We start from the raw sequence: 24,653 nt of genomic DNA, 5'->3' as shown, positions 1-24,653 counted from the left end.
TATATTTTGAGTTAAAGGGGACATTTGGCCTTGATAAATTGGCAGTCCTGGGAAGTTAGATAAAAGTTACTTATACACCAGAAAAGCACCTATATAATTAAATTAAATCAAGCACTTTGTGACACATGGTTCTGATTACAAAGTTCAACCCCAACTCCTGAAGTCACAGAGACATGTCATAGCTCTATTTAAAACATATTGTTTCTAGTTTTTATGTGGCCAGATGTATTTGTCAAATGTAATTTGTGAAGTTAGGTTGATGACCAACTAACTTTTTTTTAAAGAAATCAGAAACCATAAAATAGAGGAACGCGCCCCCCACCCCCCCCCCCCCGACAGTGTATAATACTACAGTCTGGCATGTAACTAATACGACCTGACACCCTGCTGTTAACCTCCCGATACCGCTTTAGAGGCGCAGATATTCGCAACATACCATTCTTGTAACCATGTAAACAATATTACATAATATGCAGGGCTAGAGTTAATTCCCTTAGCCGAGATTTCCCCGACTACGACCAGCGACAATCCTATAGAAGGCCAGCTCTTAGCGAATTACAAGGATTTTTATCTTATCTCTCAGTTGGCTTCAAATTATTCGCTGAAGATGTGTGTTTTCTGTGAAATATGTTTCCTTATAAGCCCAAGACATCTGTTTCAATTTACATTTGGCACAGCAATGGACAACTTCATTCACCCAGACGATTTGTCTTGGATGTAGATATTTTACTTGGAGAATTCCCACATTATGACCAGGGATTGGTTCTGGATGACTCTTGGTCTAAAGACAATGACAGTGATATTACTGCTACCAAGCTGTTGGTAATAATTCCCAAAGAGCTTTAATCAAAGAAAAAGATTGGAAAAGAAAATATCAATCTCATTAAGATCAGATCTTAGTTCTCACTACCGCTTAACAAAGATCTGAGGACATCCCATTACGGGTCACATCAGACTGACCTTGCGCGAACTTTGACTGACCAATGGAATGACCAATCAGAAGGCATCTTTCTCCTGATTTACGGCACTAATTTCAAATTGGCGACTACGCTCGAAACATATTCTGACAAATCTTCGATTACAAATTTGAAACCTGAACAAATGAACATTCTGGAATGGCTAATAGATGGTCTAGATTGTATGGATTGAGTCGTTAAACCCGTAACTATTGTTCGTAGTTAAGTTTTCGAGGTTTCATCACAGATGGTTAGAAATCACATTCCGACTGTCACTTTCATAATCTGGTAAGCGATGCTCTGATTGGTCGGATGAAAGGTCGTTCTGACGTGACCCCTAATGGTATGTCCTCAGATCTTTGTTTAGCGGTAGCGAGAACTGAGGTCTGATTTTAATGAGATTGAGAAAATATAAGGGCTTCTACGAGTGTAGGTTTTTTGAGCGCATGTGAAATAAAAGCATAACTGATCTAATATTAAAAGTAATATATAATTTGTTCTATTCTCTTTCTAAAATCAGTAAATATGCTAAAGTTGTGTAACTTTTAAAAATAAGCAAAGCTACAAATCTACTACGAAAGCCACAGAAAAATATGATCAGGTAAATTGCACAGGAACAGGAAGTGTAAATAAAACTCATCAAGATGCATGCAAGACAGTTGTAACAGTTCACCATATTCCCGATGTTCACAATATGATAAATCCAGACTAGATTTTCTTGCAAATATGGTGTAAATGCTTTACTATCAGCCAGAAAAAATGATGCTATATTATTCATTGGATCTTGTCTTTATTCCATGTAAATTCGCTACTATTTTGTAATTTTATTAGTTTGAATGAATAAACATCTCTCAAGCATTGTTAAATGAATTTTCGATGTGACTAAGAATGTGCTTCGCAGGAAATTTAATGTTATTAGTTGATGGCAGTCGAGACATTTTTTTTTTCAAAGGGAGGCTACTCTTATATTGCAACGCAAAGAGGACGATTGTAATTTTATAATCATTATTTAATATTACCTGATTAGTTTGTTTCTATACAGTTCAGCTATCTTGTGTGTGTGTTTGTGTGCGTGCGTGCTTGAAGATAGCTACACGATAAATCACAAAGAACAATGAACAAAGTGTGGTTTATTTCACAATAAAACATTGTTCTATCATGGTGTCATTTCTGGAGATTCGAACATGTGCTCGCAACTTGATGATATCGTAAATTGGACGATGTTACTTTTGAGAGGGGAGTGTCCCTTGAGAGATATGACAATCAGTATTGGGAGAAAAGGTACAGGTAATCGACATGAGGATTGTGAGAATATATGGGATATACCCACCTGTGCATAAAATGGATTGTTCGACATTGCCGAGGTTGGATTCTATTGAGGGAGTCCTCATTATTTAAGTGCGGCTAAAAAGATTTATAGTAGACAAGGACAAGAGACCATCTGTATATATTTTTGAATGACACCTTCTTGTTGTCTAAGCTCTTAGAGTAACCCTACTGATGACTGTCGATATAAACCTTCTTTTTTCTTGGCATTTACAAAGCAAATTATAATTTCATAATACAAATATTTCATATAATAGATTTTTATATTTGTGTGATGATTTTATTGTTGTCTAAATACACTGTCAGTACATTAGTCATATTTACATTATCATGAATGTGTTTTAGGCCCAGATCATATAGCTCATAATATATATTTACACAGCATAAAATAATAAATAAATTAAATGAAGTCATGGTTAATATAGACAATCTACAGAAGATAACAAATATAATCATTGTCAATATATGTACAACTTTCTTCAGCGCTAATTGATAGAAGTCTAACTGAAACAAAGTTAATAGATACGTTAAATATACGAAGAGATGGTGAAAACAATGGTCAAACAATAAATACGTATCTTATAAAAGTAATTCTGATATCAATAAAAATTAGAAGCTTTGTAGAATGTTTCATAAGATATATTCGGACCATGATGCAAACTGCATGTATGGTTTTGCGCCAAAAAACGTAAAGAAATAACAACCTATCATACCTAGTAAGTTTTGATACCAAGCAAAAGGGGAAATCGGGATGAAAGTGAAAACATTTATTTCAGGACCGAAAACATTCGTCTGAAAGCATGCGGAAATTAAGAGCTGTGTAATTATTTTGGAAAAATTCAGATTTACTCGAATTTCTCGGGTCAATATAAGAAATTTTGTGACCGCCCAAGATTTGTTAATTGCACTAAACTAATTTTTAACATGTGTCCTTTTTATTCACTTCAGTAGCCAAGGACTTTTATAGCAAATAAGTGGCTGTTTTTGATAACCAAAATCTGCACTTTTGCCCAATCCGCGATATTGCTCACTTGGACAAAGACAAAGCATGACCAGTCTTTGAATACAATCTTTAGTAAAGCATGAATTTAGGCAATAAGGCTGAAGTTTATATGTTGTACAGGCTATTTTCAGACATATGGCCTTAAAAAAATCCAATCTAACATTATGGCTGTCATTTCCAATATTGCATCCCATAATCAATCATTCGATTGTCTGGTGGTACCATTGGTCAGCTCCTCCAATATTACGCTACCTCCTAGACCAGTATTGTTGGACATCTCAACTAACCCATTGGGCAGAGCTCCTACAGTCCTCTCACTTCATGATACAGTCCGACAATACTGCGGTAACAAAGTAGACACAATTTATTGATAACAACTTCTTTAATACTGTGTAGTCGACCAGGGGTTAAAGTGGGTAAATATATATATTTAATAACGTTATGGGTGGGTTAGTATAAGGGTGAGTTGAACGGCTGACGTAGTACCTATCTTTGTAGTCCTTGAGTAATGGCTTATGCCCACGCGGGCGTAGTGGCTGGGAAGACGTGACGATGGCACGCTCCTTGCATGGTCGGCTAGGCGGAAGCCATGATTGAGAGAGCCGAGATGTAAGGAGCGTGTTCATTGGTTGTGTCCGTTTTCCTGGTCACATGGTCCGCGTGTTGGCTTTATAAGCCTACCCTGGGTAGGGAATCGTCAGTCGTCTCTCACCAGTATCTGGTAAGCACGGTCGACTCCCGCGTCCTGAATCAGGATCATTCATTATTATTTTTAGGGCTTTCATTGAGGAGATAAATTAAGATGTATGGGTGGGGGAAAAATAGAGTAATGATTGAATAGGTTTGTTTATAGACGTTTTACTTTTGGGAGTTAAGTTAGACGGGTGGTTAATAGTACAAGTTTAGTTATACGGGGGAGTAGGTTTAAGTAGGTAGGGAAGGGGGAAAATTATGTAGGGAATAGGTAAGGTTAGGATTTGGCCCCTTTTTTTGTTTTGTTTGTTAAATAAACTTTAAACCTAACTCCGTTCTTTGTGTTTTCTTTGTGATTAGAATTGATAAACCCTACCAGGAGCCTACTAGAATATAGAGACCTAAGACTACTGCCAGAGAGAAGAAGAAACACAACGCAAAATACGGCAGCATATAACATCTGACCTTTGGTCGAATATAGCTATATTTCTACTGTCACTGGGCGCCTTTTACAGGCTTTAGAGGGCGCCTATTACAACTGTAAAGGCAACGTTGCGGTATAGATACTTAGACTGTTGTCAAGCAAGACTGTATAAGTAATGCCTATCAAACAATTCAACACTGCTGTTGTTTGGTACATAAACAGAATGGGATCCATGAAGTAAATGTCCCTCCTCTCGCTCGCACTAGATTTCTCCAGCTCATCGACTCCCTCAACATCCATGTCCGGACTTGTCACATCCCAAGGAGGGACTCAATTCTCCAACAGGTCTTCTTCCCTGGGTCTCTGATTTTGGTCGTGCCCTTTTGGTCAACACGCAACTGGTTCCCCACCTTGCTAAGGCTCACCGACAGATAACTTCTCCCGTTCCGCGACGACCTTCTACTTCAACCTGACTCTCATTAGCTCCATCCGTCCCTTGCAACGCTCCATCTGGCACATCTGCAGAAGTCCCTTTTCTCCAGAGGCTACTCCAAGCAGGTAGTGAAGACTATGACTGCAGCTCACCGGTTGTCTACCATGTGTCTTTATGATAAGTCGACAGCCCCCGGAAATTTTAGGTTGTTCAGGGTTAGAAACTAACATATTTAGTCCACTAGTCCTTATAATGATAACATATAGCAAAACTCTTAAAAATGGCAAACTTCTACTAGTCCTTATGATACCTTAGCTATTGGGCAGTTTGGCAAGGACTACAGGACTAGTGCCAATTTCTAACGCTGTTGTTGCGCTCGCAACATTTTCACTCCTACCTCAGCTTCACCTCAACATGTCACTGAGAACTTACATCATCTGCGCGGAACTGCAATCACTCATCTGCCCCTGTAAATTGGCAGACCAATCCTCGTGTTTCCGGCCCCCTTCATGGGACCTCAACGTGATTCTACAGAATCTGACATCCAGTCAAGAGTCAATGGCGGAGAAAGACTTTGAGACAATCACACTGAAAACTGTTTCTATTGGCCTTGGCTACTGTAACTCGCATTTGCGAGATACACGCTTTGGATGTCACCAGGGTCCAGTTTGAGTGATCCGGAGATGGAAGGGCGTTTCTATGCCTTCATTGGGATTTTTTGGCAAAAAATCAGCTGTAGGCCAAACTGATGGGGTATTCACGATTCCCCTGCTTATGTTGATCTTGGGATTGGAAGATCTGTCCCTTTGTCCAGTTCGAGCACTTCGTCTGTATCTGGCTGCTTCTCATCACTATAGATGCTCACAGAAGAGACTCTTCATTAAGCTGTGGACTGTGTTGTCTCAGAAATTTGCCGTACCACGCTCTCTTTTTGGCTTTGCTCAATCATACTTTGCGGAGGTATTGAGAGTCGAAAACTGTGTCCAACTTCCAGAAGCCCCCTTCCATGATCGCTGAGAGGGTGCATCATACTGCATGTACTGTGTAAGGCCATTGTTGAAGCAACCGCTTGAGTCTCTCGAGAGTTGGACGCTGTAGGTGGAGGCAGTCCAGCAAATGTCTTAATTTTGGGCCTACATGCTCAGACGTTTAAGTAATCAACCGTGTGCAATTGGTTGAAAACTGTTGTAGTCTGTCTCACAGTCCCCGAACCATTTAATTTTTCCTTCCGCCTAGTTCTTACTGTAATGCTAAAGCCCTAAATGAAGCAAGTTCCAGTTTCAGGACCTGAATCTCCCATCTAATTAAGGCTACTTTTCAATTTGAAAGGAGTTGTTTTTCTATCAAAATTATATGTTTTTTGGAGACTAAGCGTTTGTCTACTTCTGTTGTTATTACACATTTAGTATTTAGTTGTGCCTCAGGTGACCCAAACCCCCTGTGGTCTAGTGGTAGAGCGGAGAGCGGAAGGTCAGGGTTGAATCCCCGACTGCGGCACACCAATCAGACGTTAAAAGATGGTACTTGTTGTTACCCTCCCTGGCAATTGGCATTGAGGGGCTAAAACAAGGACTGGTTGGCTTGGAGACAGTATACTGTGTCGGAGTGGGGTTTTCATGTTAAACTGTGGTGTTGTATCTCAGTGGGCTAGTACTATAAAATCGGCATTAGTCCGGACGTGACTTTATACCCCATTTGACCTCCCCTATGGTGTCCCACTTGTGCTTCCAAGACCCCCCTTCCTGGGTTAGAAATGGTCTTTAGCAACCCATGCTTGTTGTACGAGGCGACTAACAGGATCGGGTGGTCAGGCTTCCTGATGCAGGTCATCATATCCCAATTACGTAGATAGATGCTCATGTTGTCAATCACTGGATTGTCTAGTACAGACTTGATTATTTACAGACCAACATCATATAACTGTAATATTGCTGAGTGCAGCATTAAACAACAAACATACCAAACCAACTGGTTATGTATATTTGTATTAATGTACATGTTGCTAGTGTCTATTTAGCAGTTATATTTTTGCTTATCCTTCTTTTCCTTCGGATATGATATCCCAGAAAGTTCAGGTATTCCTGGAATATTGCTTAGAGTGGCATAAAACCTCTCACAATGATGTAATACATTATTTTTAAAAATCAGGTAAGCTGCAGTGCCTTGTAACTAAATCAGAAAACTAATTCAGAAAACCAAATCAAATAACACAGCTGCACAGTGACTACACAATGTCATTGATAGCTGCAAAATTGCTGATTCAGCATGAAGAAGGATTTACTCACACTGAAAAAGCTACATGTAAATGTTGATAATTATCACAGATATGCCAGAATACAATATGCTGTAGAGCAATTTTTGTGGTTTTGCAAAGAGTTCCTGGCAATATGTTACCATTTCTAATCATTGCTACAAGCTAGGGAAAATTCCTAATAGGCTTTCATCTCATAACTGCGTTTATTTAGTTATGTTTAATGACAAAATATTATGGAGCATATTCAGTGGAATTAGATTAAAAAAATCAGAGAACCATGTAAACATGCATCAATTAAGTCATATTGCTTATTATTAATTTGTTTATGATCAACGTGGTCATGACTGAAAGAAACCTAGGAATGGTTCAAATGTTTGTTTTGTTCGCACTTTGCAATATTCCTACTATATGTCTGTACCAGACAATCCAGTGATTCATATTGTAAACAACGATCCATGCCATGAGGGTACAATGACACACTATGGACCAAGTGACCTCACCTCACCTCACCTCACCTCACCTCACCTCACCTCATTGCTGGGGACCTATTCAAAACCAGAAATCACCACAAGTGAGTTCAACACTGTTTTGTAGACTCTTGTAATCATTTATACATACAAACATATTTTAAAGTATTGGTGCAGTACCTAATGAATGCCTGAAAGTAGATATGTAAAAAGTGTTATATGATGTTCCAAGCAGCAGAAAATGGGAAAATTAATTGGGCTTCTAAAGTAAAAATATTCTCTTTTCTGTGGGATTTGGCTACATATATGAGCAGCAACTGGTACATACGACAGTAGCATTTTCTCAGAATTCGTATTTCGTGTGAAGGCAATATACGAGCAAGACTGGCATGATGTGCTCATTCGAGGCACCAAAACAAATAGTTATACCCTACATAAGCTATCCTTCTGCTCAGAATTATAACTTAAAGTTATAACTGTTTCAAAATTTAGAGTAGCCCTGGCTTGTTTTGATGTAGTTCACACCAATTGAAAATAGAAAGAGGAATACATATTCGGCAACCATGAGAACTGCGAGTGTGTGATTTATGTAATTACAACACTGTTGAAGATGAGCTTCACATTGTTATCATTTGTAATGCTTATAATGCCATTAGGGCAAAATATATAAGTCAAAGATTTTATGTTTACCTACCTCGATTTACATTTAATCAGTTGACGTCCTCCTCTGATCCATGTACAGTTTAGAAATCTTGCAATGTATATATATCATGCAATGTTCTTGAGACAATGTAAATTGAATTAACAAAGTATGTATTACCCTGAGCCTCTCTCTCCAATATGACGTGTCTTCAACACATATGTAATGAGCCTCAAATTCGCTGTGCAGAGTTGTGTCCCTTGGGCACGCCAGAAACCTATGATTGTGGGTTCGAATCCCCGTTCGCCCCGATTATGTTTCTAGGTTTGTCAGCACCATACCCGTGCTTGTGGGTTTCACCGAAGTGGTAAATGTCTGAGACTTGCATCACTTCGGGCTTTCCTCCCACATTAAGCCGACACGCCGTGATATAACTGGAATACTGTTAAAAGCGGAGTTAAACCCAACTCACTCACTCACTCACTCACAGTCCTTGAATAAATGACTAAGTACTACCAATATATATTCTAGCATGTCTAGATTACTGCAGTTTCAGAAAATGAAGAAAACCTCTTGGCTCCTGTTAATTATAATTGGTTTATACTGTAACATGTTCATTTTCATAAACTAGAGGCTAGTCTGGGTCTGATTAAAATAAGGGATGTGAAAAGAATAAATGATTTACGTTTAGAGCTTGTATTTATTAATACTGCATGATCATGCTTAGGAATAAAGCATCATAAAATGTTTCCTCCCTGACTGAGAAAAGTGTACATGCACTTGACTTGTATTTGTTTGTGGGATGTTTTACGGGTTTGATTCACATTATGAATTTTAACTTCCAATTGTCTTATTGAAAGTAGAAACAAGCAGTGTCCGAAATTACATAATTCCTGGTCCTTTTAACATTAGAGATTGTTGGGGGTCCCGAGGTCATATCTGCAACAGGAGCACATCTTAAAGGGGCACTGATCTAACGCAATTCCCCGGGACTGGTTGTTGCCTTTGTTATTGTTTTTTCCCAGTGAGTACCCGGATGTATAGCAGAAATCTAGACTAGTTCGCGACCTCTGCTGCGCCCTTCGTAAGCGCATTAGGCACTTTTAGGGATACCGCTAGTAATAAGGGCGTATGGTCACATTGATCAACAAAATGGAATACAGTTTTCGAGATAATAAGGAAATGTAGGTATCTTTGTGGGTAGCATCGGTAATGGTGACGAAGTTTTCATAAGACACTTGCTTGGTAATTTTGCGATTTTCGTTTACACTATTTTGACTTGCAACATAAAGTAAATATTTCACCTGAGCATTGCTTTTTTTATAGTGTGTATATTATTTTACTGTCAAAATGTGTAACATATTTATTAAACGTCTAAATATATAGTTATTTTACAAATTGACTGAAAACATTTCCATCTCTATTATTATGATAACGAATTCCAAACATTTTGATGTTTAATGTCATCACCAAGAGACTGAAAATGTTACGTTGAAAAGTACATTTCTATGTTGTTTGGCTTCTAATTCTACATAATAATCTGTTGTGATGTTTGTAGGCCCTTTTGATAGTCTTAATCAATCTGGACAGATTTTTTAGTCAAAATGACTGAAATATTTACACATTTTATAAATTGCCTTAGAGAATCACATTTTAAAAATTGACGGTAATATATACACGCTTACAAAGGGAAAGACCTGTGAAAACAACGTCTATAGAATTTCCCAACCAAGACGTAGAGAAACAAGAACGAATTATCGGTTCAAATGAAGAAAAACAAAATGCAAATACCATAATTACAACCTACCAAATTTATGTGTATAAATTTTAGGCAGCTTCCTTGTTCGAGGAATGTATCCGTGAATACCCACACAAAGGAACAATATCCCACTCGTCTGCAGCTGTACAAAGACACTTATAGATGTCACGTGTCTCTGTAACAATCAAATATTTTAAAAGATATATATCGTTTCGGGATATTATAACCCTTGTTCGTTTCTCAACTGATCACTTGGATTGTTTCAGGTGTTTCACATAGGTGTCAAGTCTCAAGGGTCGGCTGAGAAAGCCCATGTGACAACTTTTTTCATAACGTCCACGGTTCCTAAAAAATCCATTGAGTGATAGATAACAATGATCAATCAATCAACGTATTATCAGTTAACCCTTTGAACAAAGTATGTTGTTTTTACATCGGCACTTCCCGCCATGATATGAGTGTATTCCCTTTGTTTTAGTAAACCTAGACATGTAAACACTCACTTTTGACATATCCACTGTGCAAGATAACAGTGATTAATCAATCAACGTATTTTCTGTTAATCCTTTGATGACTAGGAACGATCCGTTCATTTACAAAAAAAAGTAAATCAACTGATCATTCATCTCTTGCTGGGCTGCCACGTGCATATTACATAACACACATTTCCCCTCACTTCAAACCTGGATTTAGATTGAATAATTACCCCAGACACAATAAATGCCAAATGGGAACCTTTGTCGGGTAATCTAAGTGGTGCTACAACTAATTGTACCTATACTAAATTCATTAACTGAGCATCAAATGAATGACGACAAATACACAAGTGTAGGGTTATACGAGAAAACGTGGATGACAACAAGGTAGTACTAATCGTATTATCGACGCAATCCGAAATCTGAAAATGCTTTCACTGCATGGATATTTTTTTTTAGTATTAAACTATAACCATCTGGGGTATTTCCAAATGACGGCATCCGATGAGCTCCGCCGTTCTTTTTGTCTGTTTGTTTAGGCTGAAGAAATTAATTAACTTGCGCACTTTGTCGAAAGCTTTATAGATCACAGTTAACCAATCAGTGTTTATGCAAAAATGCGTAAAACAAATATTGCCTCCAGCCTCCAAGTTTATTTAACTGTCCTTGCAGACCGTAGCCCAGTCTCTGGTCACGCTCAGTTGCGTTGCGTGTCATCCGGGTACTCACGGGGGAAAAAACAATAACAAAGGCAACAACCAGTCCGGGGAATTGCGTTAGATCAGTGCCCCTTTAAGGATCCCAGAATCCCCATAATTTCAAACCACTGCCAAGTATTTAATAAAACCTGCCACTGTAAACAAACCTGCTCACTCATTTACACAACTCACGACTCTTTTGTCTTTTACATTTTCTTATTCAAGGTGAGAGTGTCCTTGACCTTGGTGCACAGTGGATCCATGGGCTCAGGGGAAACTGTGTCTACGAGCTGGCCAAGAAACATGACCTTGTTGGTGAGGAACAGTTCATGGCAGACGTTAGCACCAGGAGCAGACTACATGAGTTTGAGGGTTACTTGTTCCTCACTTCCAAGGGTGAGGAGGTGGACATGAAGACTGTCCACAGAATGATTGGGATTTGGGATGAAATCTATCATGAGGCAGAAGAATTCTTCAGCACGGATGATGAGAGTGAAAGTGATGACAGCAGTGAAAGTGACAGTGAGAGCAGCAGTGACAAGGATGGTGGTGGCACTGAAAAGGAAAAGTCACACTTTAAAGCCCGAGATTTATTTCCTTGTGGGCAGACGCCAAAATCATTTGGAGAATATTTTGATAGGTGTTTTCAGCATTTCATGATGAATAACAAAGGTGATTCTGAAGATGAAAGGAACTTACAAAAAGCCTTCGCAGAATGGCAAAAGCAATTTGAAAATGTTGACAATGCCTGTTCATCATTGCATGAGCTGAATTTAAGATCATGGGGCAAATATTTTGACTGTGATGGAGATCGGGCAACAGAGTTCAAGAATGGCTTCAAATCTCTCCTTGATGTTATTATTGAGAAGATTCCATCCCAATCCATTTATTTATCAAAACCAGTGAAGACTGTTCACTGGCAGACATCAAATGAAGAATGTCAAGGAAGTGGCTCCAATGAGAAGTCAGTCATTGAATGTGAAGATGGCAAAGTTTTCAAAGCAGACTATGTAGTCATGACGCCTTCTGTTGGAGTTCTGAAAGAAAGGGAGGGAACTCTGTTTGACCCTTCCTTGCCAGAAGAGAAAAAGTATGTGCTGAGGAATATGGGTTATGGAACTGTGAACAAGATCTTCCTTGAATGGGAGACCAGGTTCTGGGATGAGAACTGTTTTGGTATTCAGCTGCTCTGGTTGGACAATGTTCCGGTTCAGGTGAAGAGTGCAAAGTCCAAAATTAGAACTAAGGTACGTTATTTTACCAAAACAATCCTATTATGAATATGCTGGAATTATTTTTAGCTCCCTGGCAAGTAAGGTTTTGTTGGAGTCATATCATAGATTATTACAATTTCAAATTATATCTGTTATCATTGGTTAAGAAAAGGTCACATGGCCTTCCTGAAAACACGGTATTGCCCCGAGACACCCCATACCAAGCAGTGATCAAAACTGGTATTGCCCTGAGACACACCATACCATGCATTGATCAAAACTGATATTGCCCTGAGACACACCATACCATGCATTGATCAAAACTGATATTGCCCTGTGTGCTTAAGCCAATGGACTCGAAGAAGAGAAATATTTTTGGCCAATCAGTGAGACCTTAACTCAAGTCTTGTTGTGCATCATCTCCTGTGACTTCCCGTGTGACATCAGGTTCAATTATTGTTGAATTTGAAATATTCTTGTTTTTTATATAATGTATATGGTCTCCGAATAAAACAATTATTGACCACAATTCGGGCAATATCATGTTTTATGGACTTAAGAACCGGATATTGCCCTTATGAATGGTCAATAATTGATGAGTATCATTCTTCAAAGGTATGATTTTCTCATTTGCTACCAATAGGCCAATAGAATAGATAATGTTCAAGATGGCGACTGTGGTAGCGAAAATGAACATGTTGTTTTGGCCCTTTTCAATTTTGACCAAATAAATTCTTCTTTCAAAATCTGGCATGACCTCTTTATGTATGATTTGAACAAGGTATATTATTTCTGCATAATCATGATAATAATTGCCTGTTTACTTCAGTCTGGAGAAGCCTGGTATGAGAAAGTCCAAGGGTTCGACTGCGTCATCAACCAGCCGACAGTGCTGGAGATGTTTGTGAGTGGGGAGAAGGCGGAGATCATGGAGGCGCTGGACGACCAGGAGGTGATGGACGTCTGTGTGGAACTACTGACCACCTTCACCAAGCTGGACGTGCCAACACCCACACGCATCCTCAGGTAGGAGTGGGTTTGTTCTTCATGTGTCATGCTTTCAGAGTGCAAGAGGAAGGGTAGCCTCTTGGTTAAAGCATTCATTTGCCATTCCAGAGACAAAGGTTTGATACCCTACATCAGCTGTACATGGCCGCAATGGAGAAGCTATTTTGACCACTCACCAAGCAACATCTTCCTGAGGCAAGGGAGTTAACTGACTACAAAAGCCCAGTGTCCTTGCCCAACAAGGCTGGAATTCTGGAGTTACATTTTGGCTTGATTGATGAATCTATGCATAGTCCAAACAAGAGGTTTGTCAACAACATAGATTTCAATGTGTAGATTTCAGTCAACTGCAGGTTTTGCACTGCCTACTGGGTGTCGACAGATATTTTGCAAATATTTTCATGTTTTTTATCAAGATGCTTGACTGGGTGCCACCATTTTGTTTGAAGCTGTGCAACCTAATGATATCGTTGTCATGGTAACGGACACAGATCATGTGCTGACCTGTCTGGGCCGGGCAAGAGTGAGGTGTGCGGACCTGCTGGAAGCAAGGGGTGTGCCGGTGCAGTCGAGTGCTGGATTCCACCTCATATGGGTGGAAGATCTTCCACTGTTCCTGCTAAGAGAAGATGGACAAGGGTCGAGTATGCCAACTATCCCTTCACAGCACCTCACAGCCCCTCACAAGGAGGACGAACACCTTGAGGGACATAGAAGGGACATAGCTCGTAAAAGCCACTGGTGGTGCTACGATCAAGCCTGGAAATTCCATCCTAGTTTGGCAAGGGTGGAAACTGCACCTTTATGGTCAGTTAACTCCCTTGCCTCAGGAAGATGACCATCAATTGCGTTTGAAATGTAGGTACTGGAGTTGAGGTGAAATGAGGTTTAACATTGCCTCAAGATTGTTGCAATTTTTGGACATGATATGTGTCTGTCCTACCTTCTGTGTCTTTCATGTGTGGTGTGGCGTGGCGTGGCGTGGCGTGGCATGTGGGTGTACTAGTCTGGACTAATGCTGGTTTTAAAGCCATCTGCGATACCATGCTGCAGTTCAACATTGATATCCACCTCACACACTGTATACTGACTCTGAGCCGACCAGTCGTTTTTATCCCCTTAATGCTGAGCACCAGGCAGGGTACTCTTTTGAATTGGGATCGTGCCATTGACCTTCCTCTGTCTGGGTATACTCTATCCTTTAGACCATGGAAGTGGTTTTTCAATCACAGGACAGTTACTATGACATCTATTCTTGGCAAAGACAGCTGACTGTATTCTTTCAATCCACGTACAGATGCTACTACCTTTATCAAGTGTGGAATTTGTGACACTTTTTCTTAGCGCCAGGGGCATGGGTTGCCCAGTTGTCTAAGGCACCGCAATTCACTGTGCAGAGTTGCATCCCTTGGGCATGCCAGAAACCTATGATTGTGGGTTCGAATCCCGATTCACCCAGATTATGTTTCTAGGTTTGTCAGCACCATACCCGTGCTCGTGGGTTTCACTGAAGTGGTAAACGTCTGAGACCTGCATCACTTTGGGCTTTCCTCCCACATTAAGCTGACATGCCATGATATAACTGGAATACTGTTAAAAGCGGCGTTAAACCCAACTAACTCACTCACTGTTAGTGCCAATTTGTGAAGTAGCTCGTAGAAAAGAAGAACCCCTGACTTGCTGATTATAATGGTCAGACACCAGTGTATTTTGGTTTTATTTATGATTGTAAGTTTACACATGTTAAAAGATGTGTATCAGTTCCAGTGTTTTGTGGGTTCTGTGCTCTATCCTAATAGACCCTGTCTTTATGCTATTCCTTACAGGACATAGACCTAATAGATTCTTCTGATGCAGGACATTCTGGAACACCAACCCATACTTCAGAGGGGCCTACAGTCTCATCACACCTGATCTCTCGCTGGCCGACCATGACATTCTCAGGGAACCGCTGCCCTCTAGAGAAGTATGCCTTATTTACTGTAAATACTTCATGGCAGAAACGTTTTATGCATCAGACTGTCCCCCCCAAAAAAAATGTTCCCCCAAAATACATAATACATACAAAATCCCAGGCAGAAACTCTCCCCCCTCCTCCTCACAAGACAGTAATGCCAGCCCCCCCATTGCAATTAGCTGTCCAGAGTTAGTCCCTATGAAACCAAATCAAAGATACATTCTGATATTATTTATTAGTTTGTCAACAACCTACCCTCATCTAGTTGAGTGAGTTGGGCTCATCACTGTTTTTAACAGTATTCCAGTTATATCACAGTGTGTCAGCTTGATGGAGTAAGGGCCCAAAGTGATGCAAATATAAGACGTTCATCGCCACGGTGAAAACCACCAGCGATGATCCGGGATATTAATACACAATCATAGGGTTCTGGTGTGCCCAACTCTGTACAAATGAATTGCAGCTCCCCAAAAAAGAGTCCCATGCTCCAGGGTTTTTGATGTTTTGTTACATTGACCATCCTCTGACGATTACGGGTCGGACTAGGTCCCCAGTACCTCATGCTTGTTTTAACAGACAACTGAATTGGGTATTGGGTGGGCAAGCCTTATGACATGACAGATTGTGTGTCATCAATGACATGAAATGCTGTTCATGCTTTCAATCATGGTTTGTCTGGTCCAGACTGATTATTTTAGGCCTCACTGATTCAACCAACATTCACTCACTCACTCTTGTTATGCAGGCTCCAGTGTTGCTGTTTGCTGGGGAGGCATGTAGCAAGCATCACTTCACCACTACACACGGGGCCATGGAATCGGGGAAGAATGCAGCCAAGATCATTCTCAAGGATCTGAAAAAGCTCCACAAGGAAGAGGATATTGAGAAATGAGCTATCTTTATGTTATTGTTTGATTTTATGTGTTTGATCAGTGGAAACTGAATCTTCTCAAATAATCGAATTATGTGTTATTGTTTGACCCATCTTCGTGAGTCAAGGGAGTTAACTGACTGTAAAAGTCGAGGTTTCCACCCTTGCCGAACTAGACTGGAATTTCTGGGCTTTATCGTAGCGCCACCAGTGGCTTTTGCGACTTATGTCCCTTCTATCTCCCTCTTATTGACCAATCAGATTCAACCTCTCATATCGTGTGCATTTGCTTCAAACAAATGGTGGCACCCAGTGAAGACAATCTGATCAATAATCAAAATCTATATTGTGATAAAACGGGTCTTACTTTGCAAAAAGCATCAAATCAGTTGAGCAACTTGATTAAATAGATGAAAAGATTTGCAAAGATCTGTTGACGCCAAGGTGGCGGTACACATGCTTTGCAAATCCTGCAATTGACTGAAATCTGCATGGCAGTTTACGAACCAAATGTCAATTTCGTTACAAGATTTTGATTGGCCTATGCATAGCCTCGTCAGTCAAGCCAAAATATAACTCCATAATTCCAGCCTAGATCGGAAACTTGACTTTTATGGTCAGTTAACTCCTTTGCCTCGGGAAGATGTGTTTGACCCACCTTGGTGATCTGAATATTGATTCATTAAGTGATTTATTTGTTTCTGGTTGACCAATGGAGTTTGAATCTTGCTATGTAAGTAAAGTATTTATTATCCCCCGCCCCAACGAAGTTGGAGGGGGATATAGAAATGGGTTCCGTCCATCCGTCCGTCTGTGTGTGTGTCCCAAAATCGTTTCCAGAGCATAACTCAAAAACCATTAAATACTTTCTTACAAAACTTTGCATGTCTACGAGGCACATAGTGAACTGGTGCCTTTTGCTATTTAGGAATTTTAGAAATTTTTATTTTTTATGTTTCCATGGCAACAAGTTGGACTTAGGTTCTATAGGGTAGAGTTTGTTTCCGGAGCATAACTCAAAACCCATTCAATACTTTCTTACAAAACTTAACATGTCTACTAGACACATACTGAACTGGTGCCTTTTGATATTTAGCACGTTTAGAAATTTTATTTTTTACGTTTCCATGGCAACAAGTTGGACTTAAAAAACAATAAGGGTAGGGTTCGATTCCGGATGAAATTTTCCACATCTTTCAGACACATGTTGAATTGTTGCCTTTTGCTATTTATGAATTTTAGAAATTTGTATTACTTGGCATTATTTCCAGAAATATTTCCTTGCCAAACATTGCATGTCTATATATAAAGCACATACTGAACAGAACTGGTGCCATTTGATATTAAGGAGTTTTAGAAATGTTTATTTTAGAATTTCCATTGAAGCTATTTTGACATGGGCTAAGAGAAATGTTGGGTCAGTTACCTGGTTTGGGGCCATAACGAGTTAAAATGGGCGGGGGATATAGATGACTTTGTTGACTATATGCTTGTTATTCTTTGACTGGGGTGGGGGGTGAATCTTGCTATGTAGGTGAATTTTTTGTTATTGTTTGACCGAAGGGGGTTTGAATCTTGTTATGGAAATGACTTATTTGTGACCAGGAAGGTTTGAATCTTGTTATGTAAGGGACTTACTTGTTATCAAGGCAATTTGAATTTAGATTCAATCATTGTATTATCTGTTATTTTTGGATGAATGTAATCTGAATTTTGATTGACTATAGTGCTTGGTATACTTGTGTGATTGTGTTCTGAATACTGATTCAACAAAGTAATACCATATGCCATTGTTGCAACAGCTGTCTGAGGCCTGGCTCAGTGTCTATGATGTAGAGTGAGATACATATATACATTTGAAGGGAAGGACATTGTCTGTCTCCCAGGACCTGGAGAATAAATTAATAAATAAATCCTACTGAAGTCTAGAATGATTCGGCAAGTATAGATTGACTGAGTTCTTGTTTAATGGAGTGGAGCGTTGCTTCAATCCTAAGCACAGTAGCTAGCTAAGGCATGTTTCTGTATTCTCATTTTGGTCAGGGTACATTTCTAAATACAAAAAAGTATGTTTTCTTGAATAAATGTTACACTAAACACTATTTGCTAGTGAAAATGAGTAGTGAAAACAAATATTTTCATCCATTGTGCCATACCTGACACTGCCAACTGTTAATCATTAGTGTGCCAGGTATTTGGCAATCCTGTACATGAAAAAGATGGCTTACCTACCACAGATAAGTGCACATGCAAGTATCGCGATACGTATCGGATCTTGAGCAAGGTATCATGATGCGTATTGGTTGCAAAGTTGATGTATCGTTCCAGCCCCAGTAAACAAGCAAAACCTATTTCTGAAACACTCACGGAAGGTTTACTTTACCCATTGCCTCCGCATGTGATGGTCTAGGTTCCAGTTTGATGTGGGCAGTAGGCAGAACGATTTAGGGCCTTTAGGCAGTAATAATTCATTTAGTCAGTGAAATCAATGTGATCATTTCATTTGCAAATGTTTTAGATTAATATTTTTTAGTTATTATTTTTTATTTCAACATGTTTGATATACATGATGCACAGCTGTATTGCAAAACAAGTTACTTAAATATTCATTGAATGTCTCAGTAATGAAATGTGACCATTTCCCTTTCAAACATTTTAGGGAGCGGTTGGGAGGCCTAGTGGTTAAAGCATTAGCTCGTCACGCTGAAGATCCGGGTTCGATACCTGACATAGGTACAATAGGTGAAGCCCATTTCTGGTGTCCCCCGCCGTGATATTGCTGGAATATTGCTAAAAGCGGCGTAAAACCAAACTCACTCACTCAAACATTTTAGATTAATTTCTTTTATTCTTTATATATATATTTTTTTCATTATGTTTGATATACATGATGCACAGTTGTAGTCATTGTATTCATTATAATTTTCTAGTGAAGTTTACATTATCTACTGATTTTTCATTGGATGAGAGATTGGTCACATGACCACGGAACTGAAGTTCATAAGTGTATGAACGCCACATTTTGACATTCATAAGTTTCACGAGACTGTATTCTTGAAATGATATAAAGACTGAAAAACTACTTTCACATTCCTGGGGGTGGCACGGGTGGCCCAGTCGTCTAGGGCACCGCGATCCGCTGTGCAGAGTTGCATCCCTTGGGCACACCAGAAACCTATGATTGTGGGTTCGAAGTCGGGTTTGCCTCGATTATGTTTCTAGATTTGTCAGCACCAAATCCCGTGCTCGTGGGTTTGACCGAAGTGGTAAACATCTAAGACCTGCGTCATTTCGTGCTTTCCTCCCACATTAAGCTGACACGCCCTGATATAACTGGAATACTGTTAAAAGTGGCGTTAATCCCAACTTACTCACTCACTCACATTCCTGGGGAAAAAAATGGGAATTCCCAAGCATGAATACATAGAGAAGCATTGTTTCTCATCATTTACATCATTTGATTTTACATCATTTCATAGCGTTTTAGCATACATTGGGATAAGTCAGAGGGTTTGATTGCATGCCTCTTCAAGGATATCCTCGCGACACAAAACGAAGACAAGCACATCCAAACTATCGTTATATCGTCTCGATCCGTGTCTAGACTACAGCGACAATCTACTGCAATCTGTGAATTTACCTTAGTATCTATTGGACACATCTTTACAATCACCTTTCAATGATTGGCCAATTGATCAGTTATCACTTGTTATAGCCACAGGTTCATTAATAACTTTGGGAATCTCTTCTGTCCCGTGTTGGCCATTTTGACGTCTTGTACTTATTACGATGCGCTGTCATTGTTACTGACTTACTGAGGTATTTTTTAACAGACCTTTAACATCTTATTAGGATACTATTTGAATACATTTGTTGTAAAGAAACTACAAAAGTTGTTCTTGTAGTGCATGTTGAGCATACATTTGCTTATGTCACCTCTCATTTTGAGGAACTTTGTTATTCCACGATACAGCTGGTTGTTATATGGCTGTCAGTGTAAACAGGAAGTCACACGTACTAAATACAATTAAACTCAAAGTGAAAATCAATTCTTAAATATATTCCTCATTTCAACATAATATACATGATGCACAGCTGTGTCTCAGTGTTATTAAACGTTTGTATTTGATGCACATGGATGGTTTTGACAGATGATCTATATCAGCAGCATGTTGTTTATAATCGTCAAAATCTTTGAAAATTATGAATGTGATTTTGTTCGGGTTACTCTTACTTATGATTCCATATCCAATCCTAATACATTATATTCTACTCAAGAGTAGTTAAGAACACCCACAATTGAAAGGCTGTGTGCTACATTACCCACCAGCGATAACAGATTAACTGAAGTAATATTAAAGAATCAGGTGCTCTTTAACTGCTTTTGAGTTCCGGTAGTATATATTATGTTGGTAAGTTGGATAGTACATAAAATATCGCTTTTTAACCATCTCACTTATAGATCTAGACTTTCACATGTCTCTAACAATAATTATTAGTTTAAATCATAATTTCTTGATTATGTAAATAATAACAAGTTGTCCCTATAAGACATGGCATCATGTACTGTCCACATATCTAGACTTTCCTATTATTGGGATAGAATTACTACACATCAAAGGACTTATCTTTCAGTATATCCTTGGGATTGGGTTTGGGTTGTTGTGTAACACCGCACTCAGCAATATTCCAGCTATATGATGTTGGTCTGTAAATAATCGAGTCTGGACCAGACAACCCAGTGATTAATATCGTGAGCATTGATCCATGCAATTGGGATCGATGACGTGCATCAACCAAGTCAGCGAGCCTGACCACCCGATCCCGTTAGTCGCCTTTTACGACAAGCATAGTCACCTCCTTAAGGGTATTATAGATCTCTTTATGTGTTATACACCTCCTATGGAAAAGTCCTTGGGTAAAATCACTACCAGTAAGTGGTACATCATTAGTTTAATGAATAGCATGGTGAGGTGAAATGCTGTTTAACGTTGCATGCGTGCGTGCGTATCTGGACTGATGCAGATTTATAGTGCTAGCCCACTGAGATACCATGCCGCAGTTTAACATGAATACCCCACTCAGACTGACTTAGCCGACCAGTCCTTGTTTTAGCCCCTTAATACCAAGCGCCAGATATGGTAACAACAAGTACCATCTTTTAATGTCTTTTGGTATGCTGCTGCTTTGTTTTGTTTGTTTGTTTGTTGAGTGTGTTTAATAGCACACTCAGCAATACTCTAGCAATATGATGGCAGCATGTAAATAAGTTTGGACTAGACAACTCAGTGATTGACATCATGAGCATCTATCTATGCAATTGGGATATGATGACAACCAAGTCAGCTATCCTGACTACCCAAACCCCTTTAATCGCTTCTTACAAGCATGGGTTTGAGGCAAATGAAACCAAATATTCTAGTCTTTATTTATCATTGATTTTAGTCTGATTTCAGTTATAATTATATATATTCATGTTGGTAACGAGTCATTTTCACTCTTATCTTATTATCCCCCGCCCAACAAAGTTCAATATTTTTTCATGAAACTTTGCCTGAACTGTCGCCTTTTGCTATTTAGAAATTTTAGAACTTTTTATTTTTTACGTTTCCATGGCAACAAGGTGGACTTAGGTTCCAAACTCTTCTTTTTTTTACAATTTCCATGACAAGTTCCACCTCGGTTAAAAAAGGTTAGGGTTTGTTTAGATTTAATTATGTCATAAATTCTGCAACAGGGGCGGGGGATATAGCCACGTTAGGCACACTCTTGTTAGTATTTGGCTAATATCTTTGGAATCACTGGTAACATAATCTCACAGTTTTGTGACAGGTGGTGGTTTGTGAATAAACAGATTTTATTTCTTGTGTACTGTGTATCAGTAGGATGTTGGAAATCTCATGGTGACTATATCAGGACAGTCCAGCAGATTCAAGCAGGTTTCTTACCCCAGAAACAACCACCAAAACACAACCTAAAGGTGTCCCAGTCGACCCATACCTCAGGTACTCGTCTGTTCAGTGTTCTGTAATACATGTGTTGCACAGGGTATATTGTATTGTATAATTATGAAATTGGATGTATGCTCTTCAAAAATAGTAGAGGATCATGAAAAATAAATGTTCATACCAAGTATTAGAAGAAAGATAAGTGTTGACGACAAACATCCTGCTGGAGTACAAGTTACGGGTCAGACAATTAGAAATCGTCCACATGCTCGACGGGCACGTGTTGTGCTGCCCCTTACAAATGGCCATATTGCCAACAGACGTCAACTGTGTACACAACGTAGAAACTGGGGTAACTCGCGTCAACGTCATTGGCTGCCGACCACTTTGACTGAACTTGGCCAGGCACTGCAAGAGGAGTGGGACAGACTCCTTCAAATCGCTACTGGGAGAATGATACACAGTATGCATGGTCGAGTGAAAGACTGAGACAAATTGTGGTGGTATACTGATCGGAAAATGTCAACTTTGAAATTTCCCACATTACTCCTATCATCCTTCAAGATCAATGGCAGTCATAACATCTGTCATTCTTCACTACCATTTACAATATGTCCCCTATATATTCATTATTATCATACAACTATTACTAGAAACTAATATCTCTTACTATTTTGGAAATTTTAAGAATCCCCTACTTTTTTTAAAGAGTATATATTCATGTTGATAAGGCTAAATAATATAATAGTCTTGGTTCTGAGGCACAACCCACGTCTTCATAAAGTCTGCCGCACGTTTTGTTTTTATTTCCATAATCTAAAAAATATAAAAATCCTAATACTTTAACACAATGCACACAAAAATTGAAAATGGAAACAAAAACGAAAGGTGCAATGAACTTTATGATGATGTGGGCAGTGCCTGAGAACCAAGACTATTATTTTTTTTAGCCTAAGTCATTTTCACTCTTGGTTTTCTTAGGGTTTGGCTATTTATCTGGGAGTCACTGATATCAGTTACATGTTTACAACATGTCACTTTTGTGACAGGTGGTGGTTTGTGAATAAACAGATTATATTTCTTTTGTATTGTGTATCTCTGAGAATGCTGTCCAGAAATCCCATGGTGACTATAACAGGGAAGTCTAGCCTATGCTGGTTAGATTATTTAGAGTAAAGAGAAACACGCTTCTCGCCTGGCGCTGTTTACTCAACAATGATACAAGAGAGGCAACTCTGTGCGCTCTGGATATACCACTACATCTCCCCTCTTTAAGATAAAACTGTTACCTTTAAATTCAATCATCATCGATGTTGGGAGGAGATATAAGGCCAACACACATCATTTGAACATGAAATAAACATCATCAATAAATCATTCAAAATTATCAAAATTTAGAGTCTTTTGATCTTTGAAATATTGATACCTGAAATAATAGAATGTTTGTATCCCAACTTGAAAATGTCAACACAATATCACTGATACATTTTCCAATGAAGCATTATGTTGAGTCACTGACTGCTAACTCAAATAACAATGTTCAACACTAAAAACTATGAACTTATAACTGAATTGAACACATGGCTCACTGTCCTAACACTACACTGCTATTTTTGCACAAAGTCTTTGAGATATGCAGGGGGCATTACAACTGCCACTTCTAATCTTTGTCTGGACTGACCCGTGAAGATCTGGGGTAGAATAGGTCTTCAGCAACCCATGCTTGCCATAAAAGGCGACTTTGCTTGTCGTAAAAGGCGACTAACGGGATTGGGTGGTCAGGCTCGCTGACTTGGTTGATGCATGTCATCGTATCCCAATTGCGTGGATCGATGTGCATGACGTCAATCACTGTATTGTCTGGTCCAGTCTCGATTATTTACAGACTGCCGTCGTATAGCTGCAATATTGCTGAGTGCGGCGTAAAACAACAAACAAACATACCAACTTTGTCTTGACTTGGCACTCGCTGTTGAGGTAGGCTGCTGAGGTCTTGACAGTTCAGATCTTAATTCAGGTCTTGACTGTTGTACAAGAACTGATGAATGTTTTGGTTCTGTTGGACGATGTTCAATTTGATCATGATGAACATATAGTTGAAAGTCAAGTGATTTTGGACCGCGAAGGTGTTTACGATTTCGCCTGTACTGTGCACCTTCTGTTTCAACTTGGTATGATCTGATACCAACTTTGTTTCTGACCGTAGCAGTGGTCCATTCCTTAAAATTCTTCTTCCAAAAGGCTTGAGAACAACTGTATCACCAGCTTGTAGATCTGGTAGTTGGATTCACATGTTCATCATAGTATCTTTTTGCTTAGTCTTTCTCTAAGTTTCTTGGATACTGACTTCGCAGTTATAGGCACAAGCTGCTTGGATGACATACTGATCAAAGTATTTGTTCTTCTCCTGAACAAACGCTGAACAGGTGAACTTCCTATTTGTTCAGAAGGAGTATTCCTCCAATCAAGAAGAGCAAGTTGTGGATCTGTACTTGCTTTCTTTGACTTGATCATGAGTCTTTTAGC

At 39.2% G+C, this 24,653-nt stretch overlaps 1 protein-coding gene across 2 annotated transcripts in view; it reads left to right on the top strand.

Moving 5' to 3' along the window:
* LOC124143897 (spermine oxidase-like) overlaps positions 1 to 16,426 on the top strand; it is a 43,503-nt gene extending 27,077 nt beyond the window's left edge. For both annotated transcript variants that reach the window (XM_046513063.2, XM_046513062.2), the window contains exons 2-5: positions 11,355 to 12,376; positions 13,173 to 13,369; positions 15,209 to 15,317; positions 16,054 to 16,426. In XM_046513063.2, coding sequence (XP_046369019.1) covers positions 11,459 to 12,376; positions 13,173 to 13,369; positions 15,209 to 15,317; positions 16,054 to 16,200 — 1,371 coding nt within the window. In that variant the 5' untranslated portion in view covers positions 11,355 to 11,458 and the 3' untranslated portion in view covers positions 16,201 to 16,426. The remainder of the gene's footprint in view (positions 1 to 11,354; positions 12,377 to 13,172; positions 13,370 to 15,208; positions 15,318 to 16,053) is intronic.
* The last annotated feature ends 8,227 nt before the right edge of the window (positions 16,427 to 24,653 follow it).

The sequence above is a fragment of the Haliotis rufescens genome, unplaced genomic scaffold, assembly GCF_023055435.1.
Source record: "Haliotis rufescens isolate VD_foot unplaced genomic scaffold, xgHalRufe1.0.p SCAF_12, whole genome shotgun sequence".
In the NCBI taxonomy this organism is placed as follows: domain Eukaryota; kingdom Metazoa; phylum Mollusca; class Gastropoda; order Lepetellida; family Haliotidae; genus Haliotis; species Haliotis rufescens.
The sequence above is the reverse complement of the archived record's forward strand: the minus strand, read 5'-3'. Positions and strand labels throughout refer to the sequence as shown.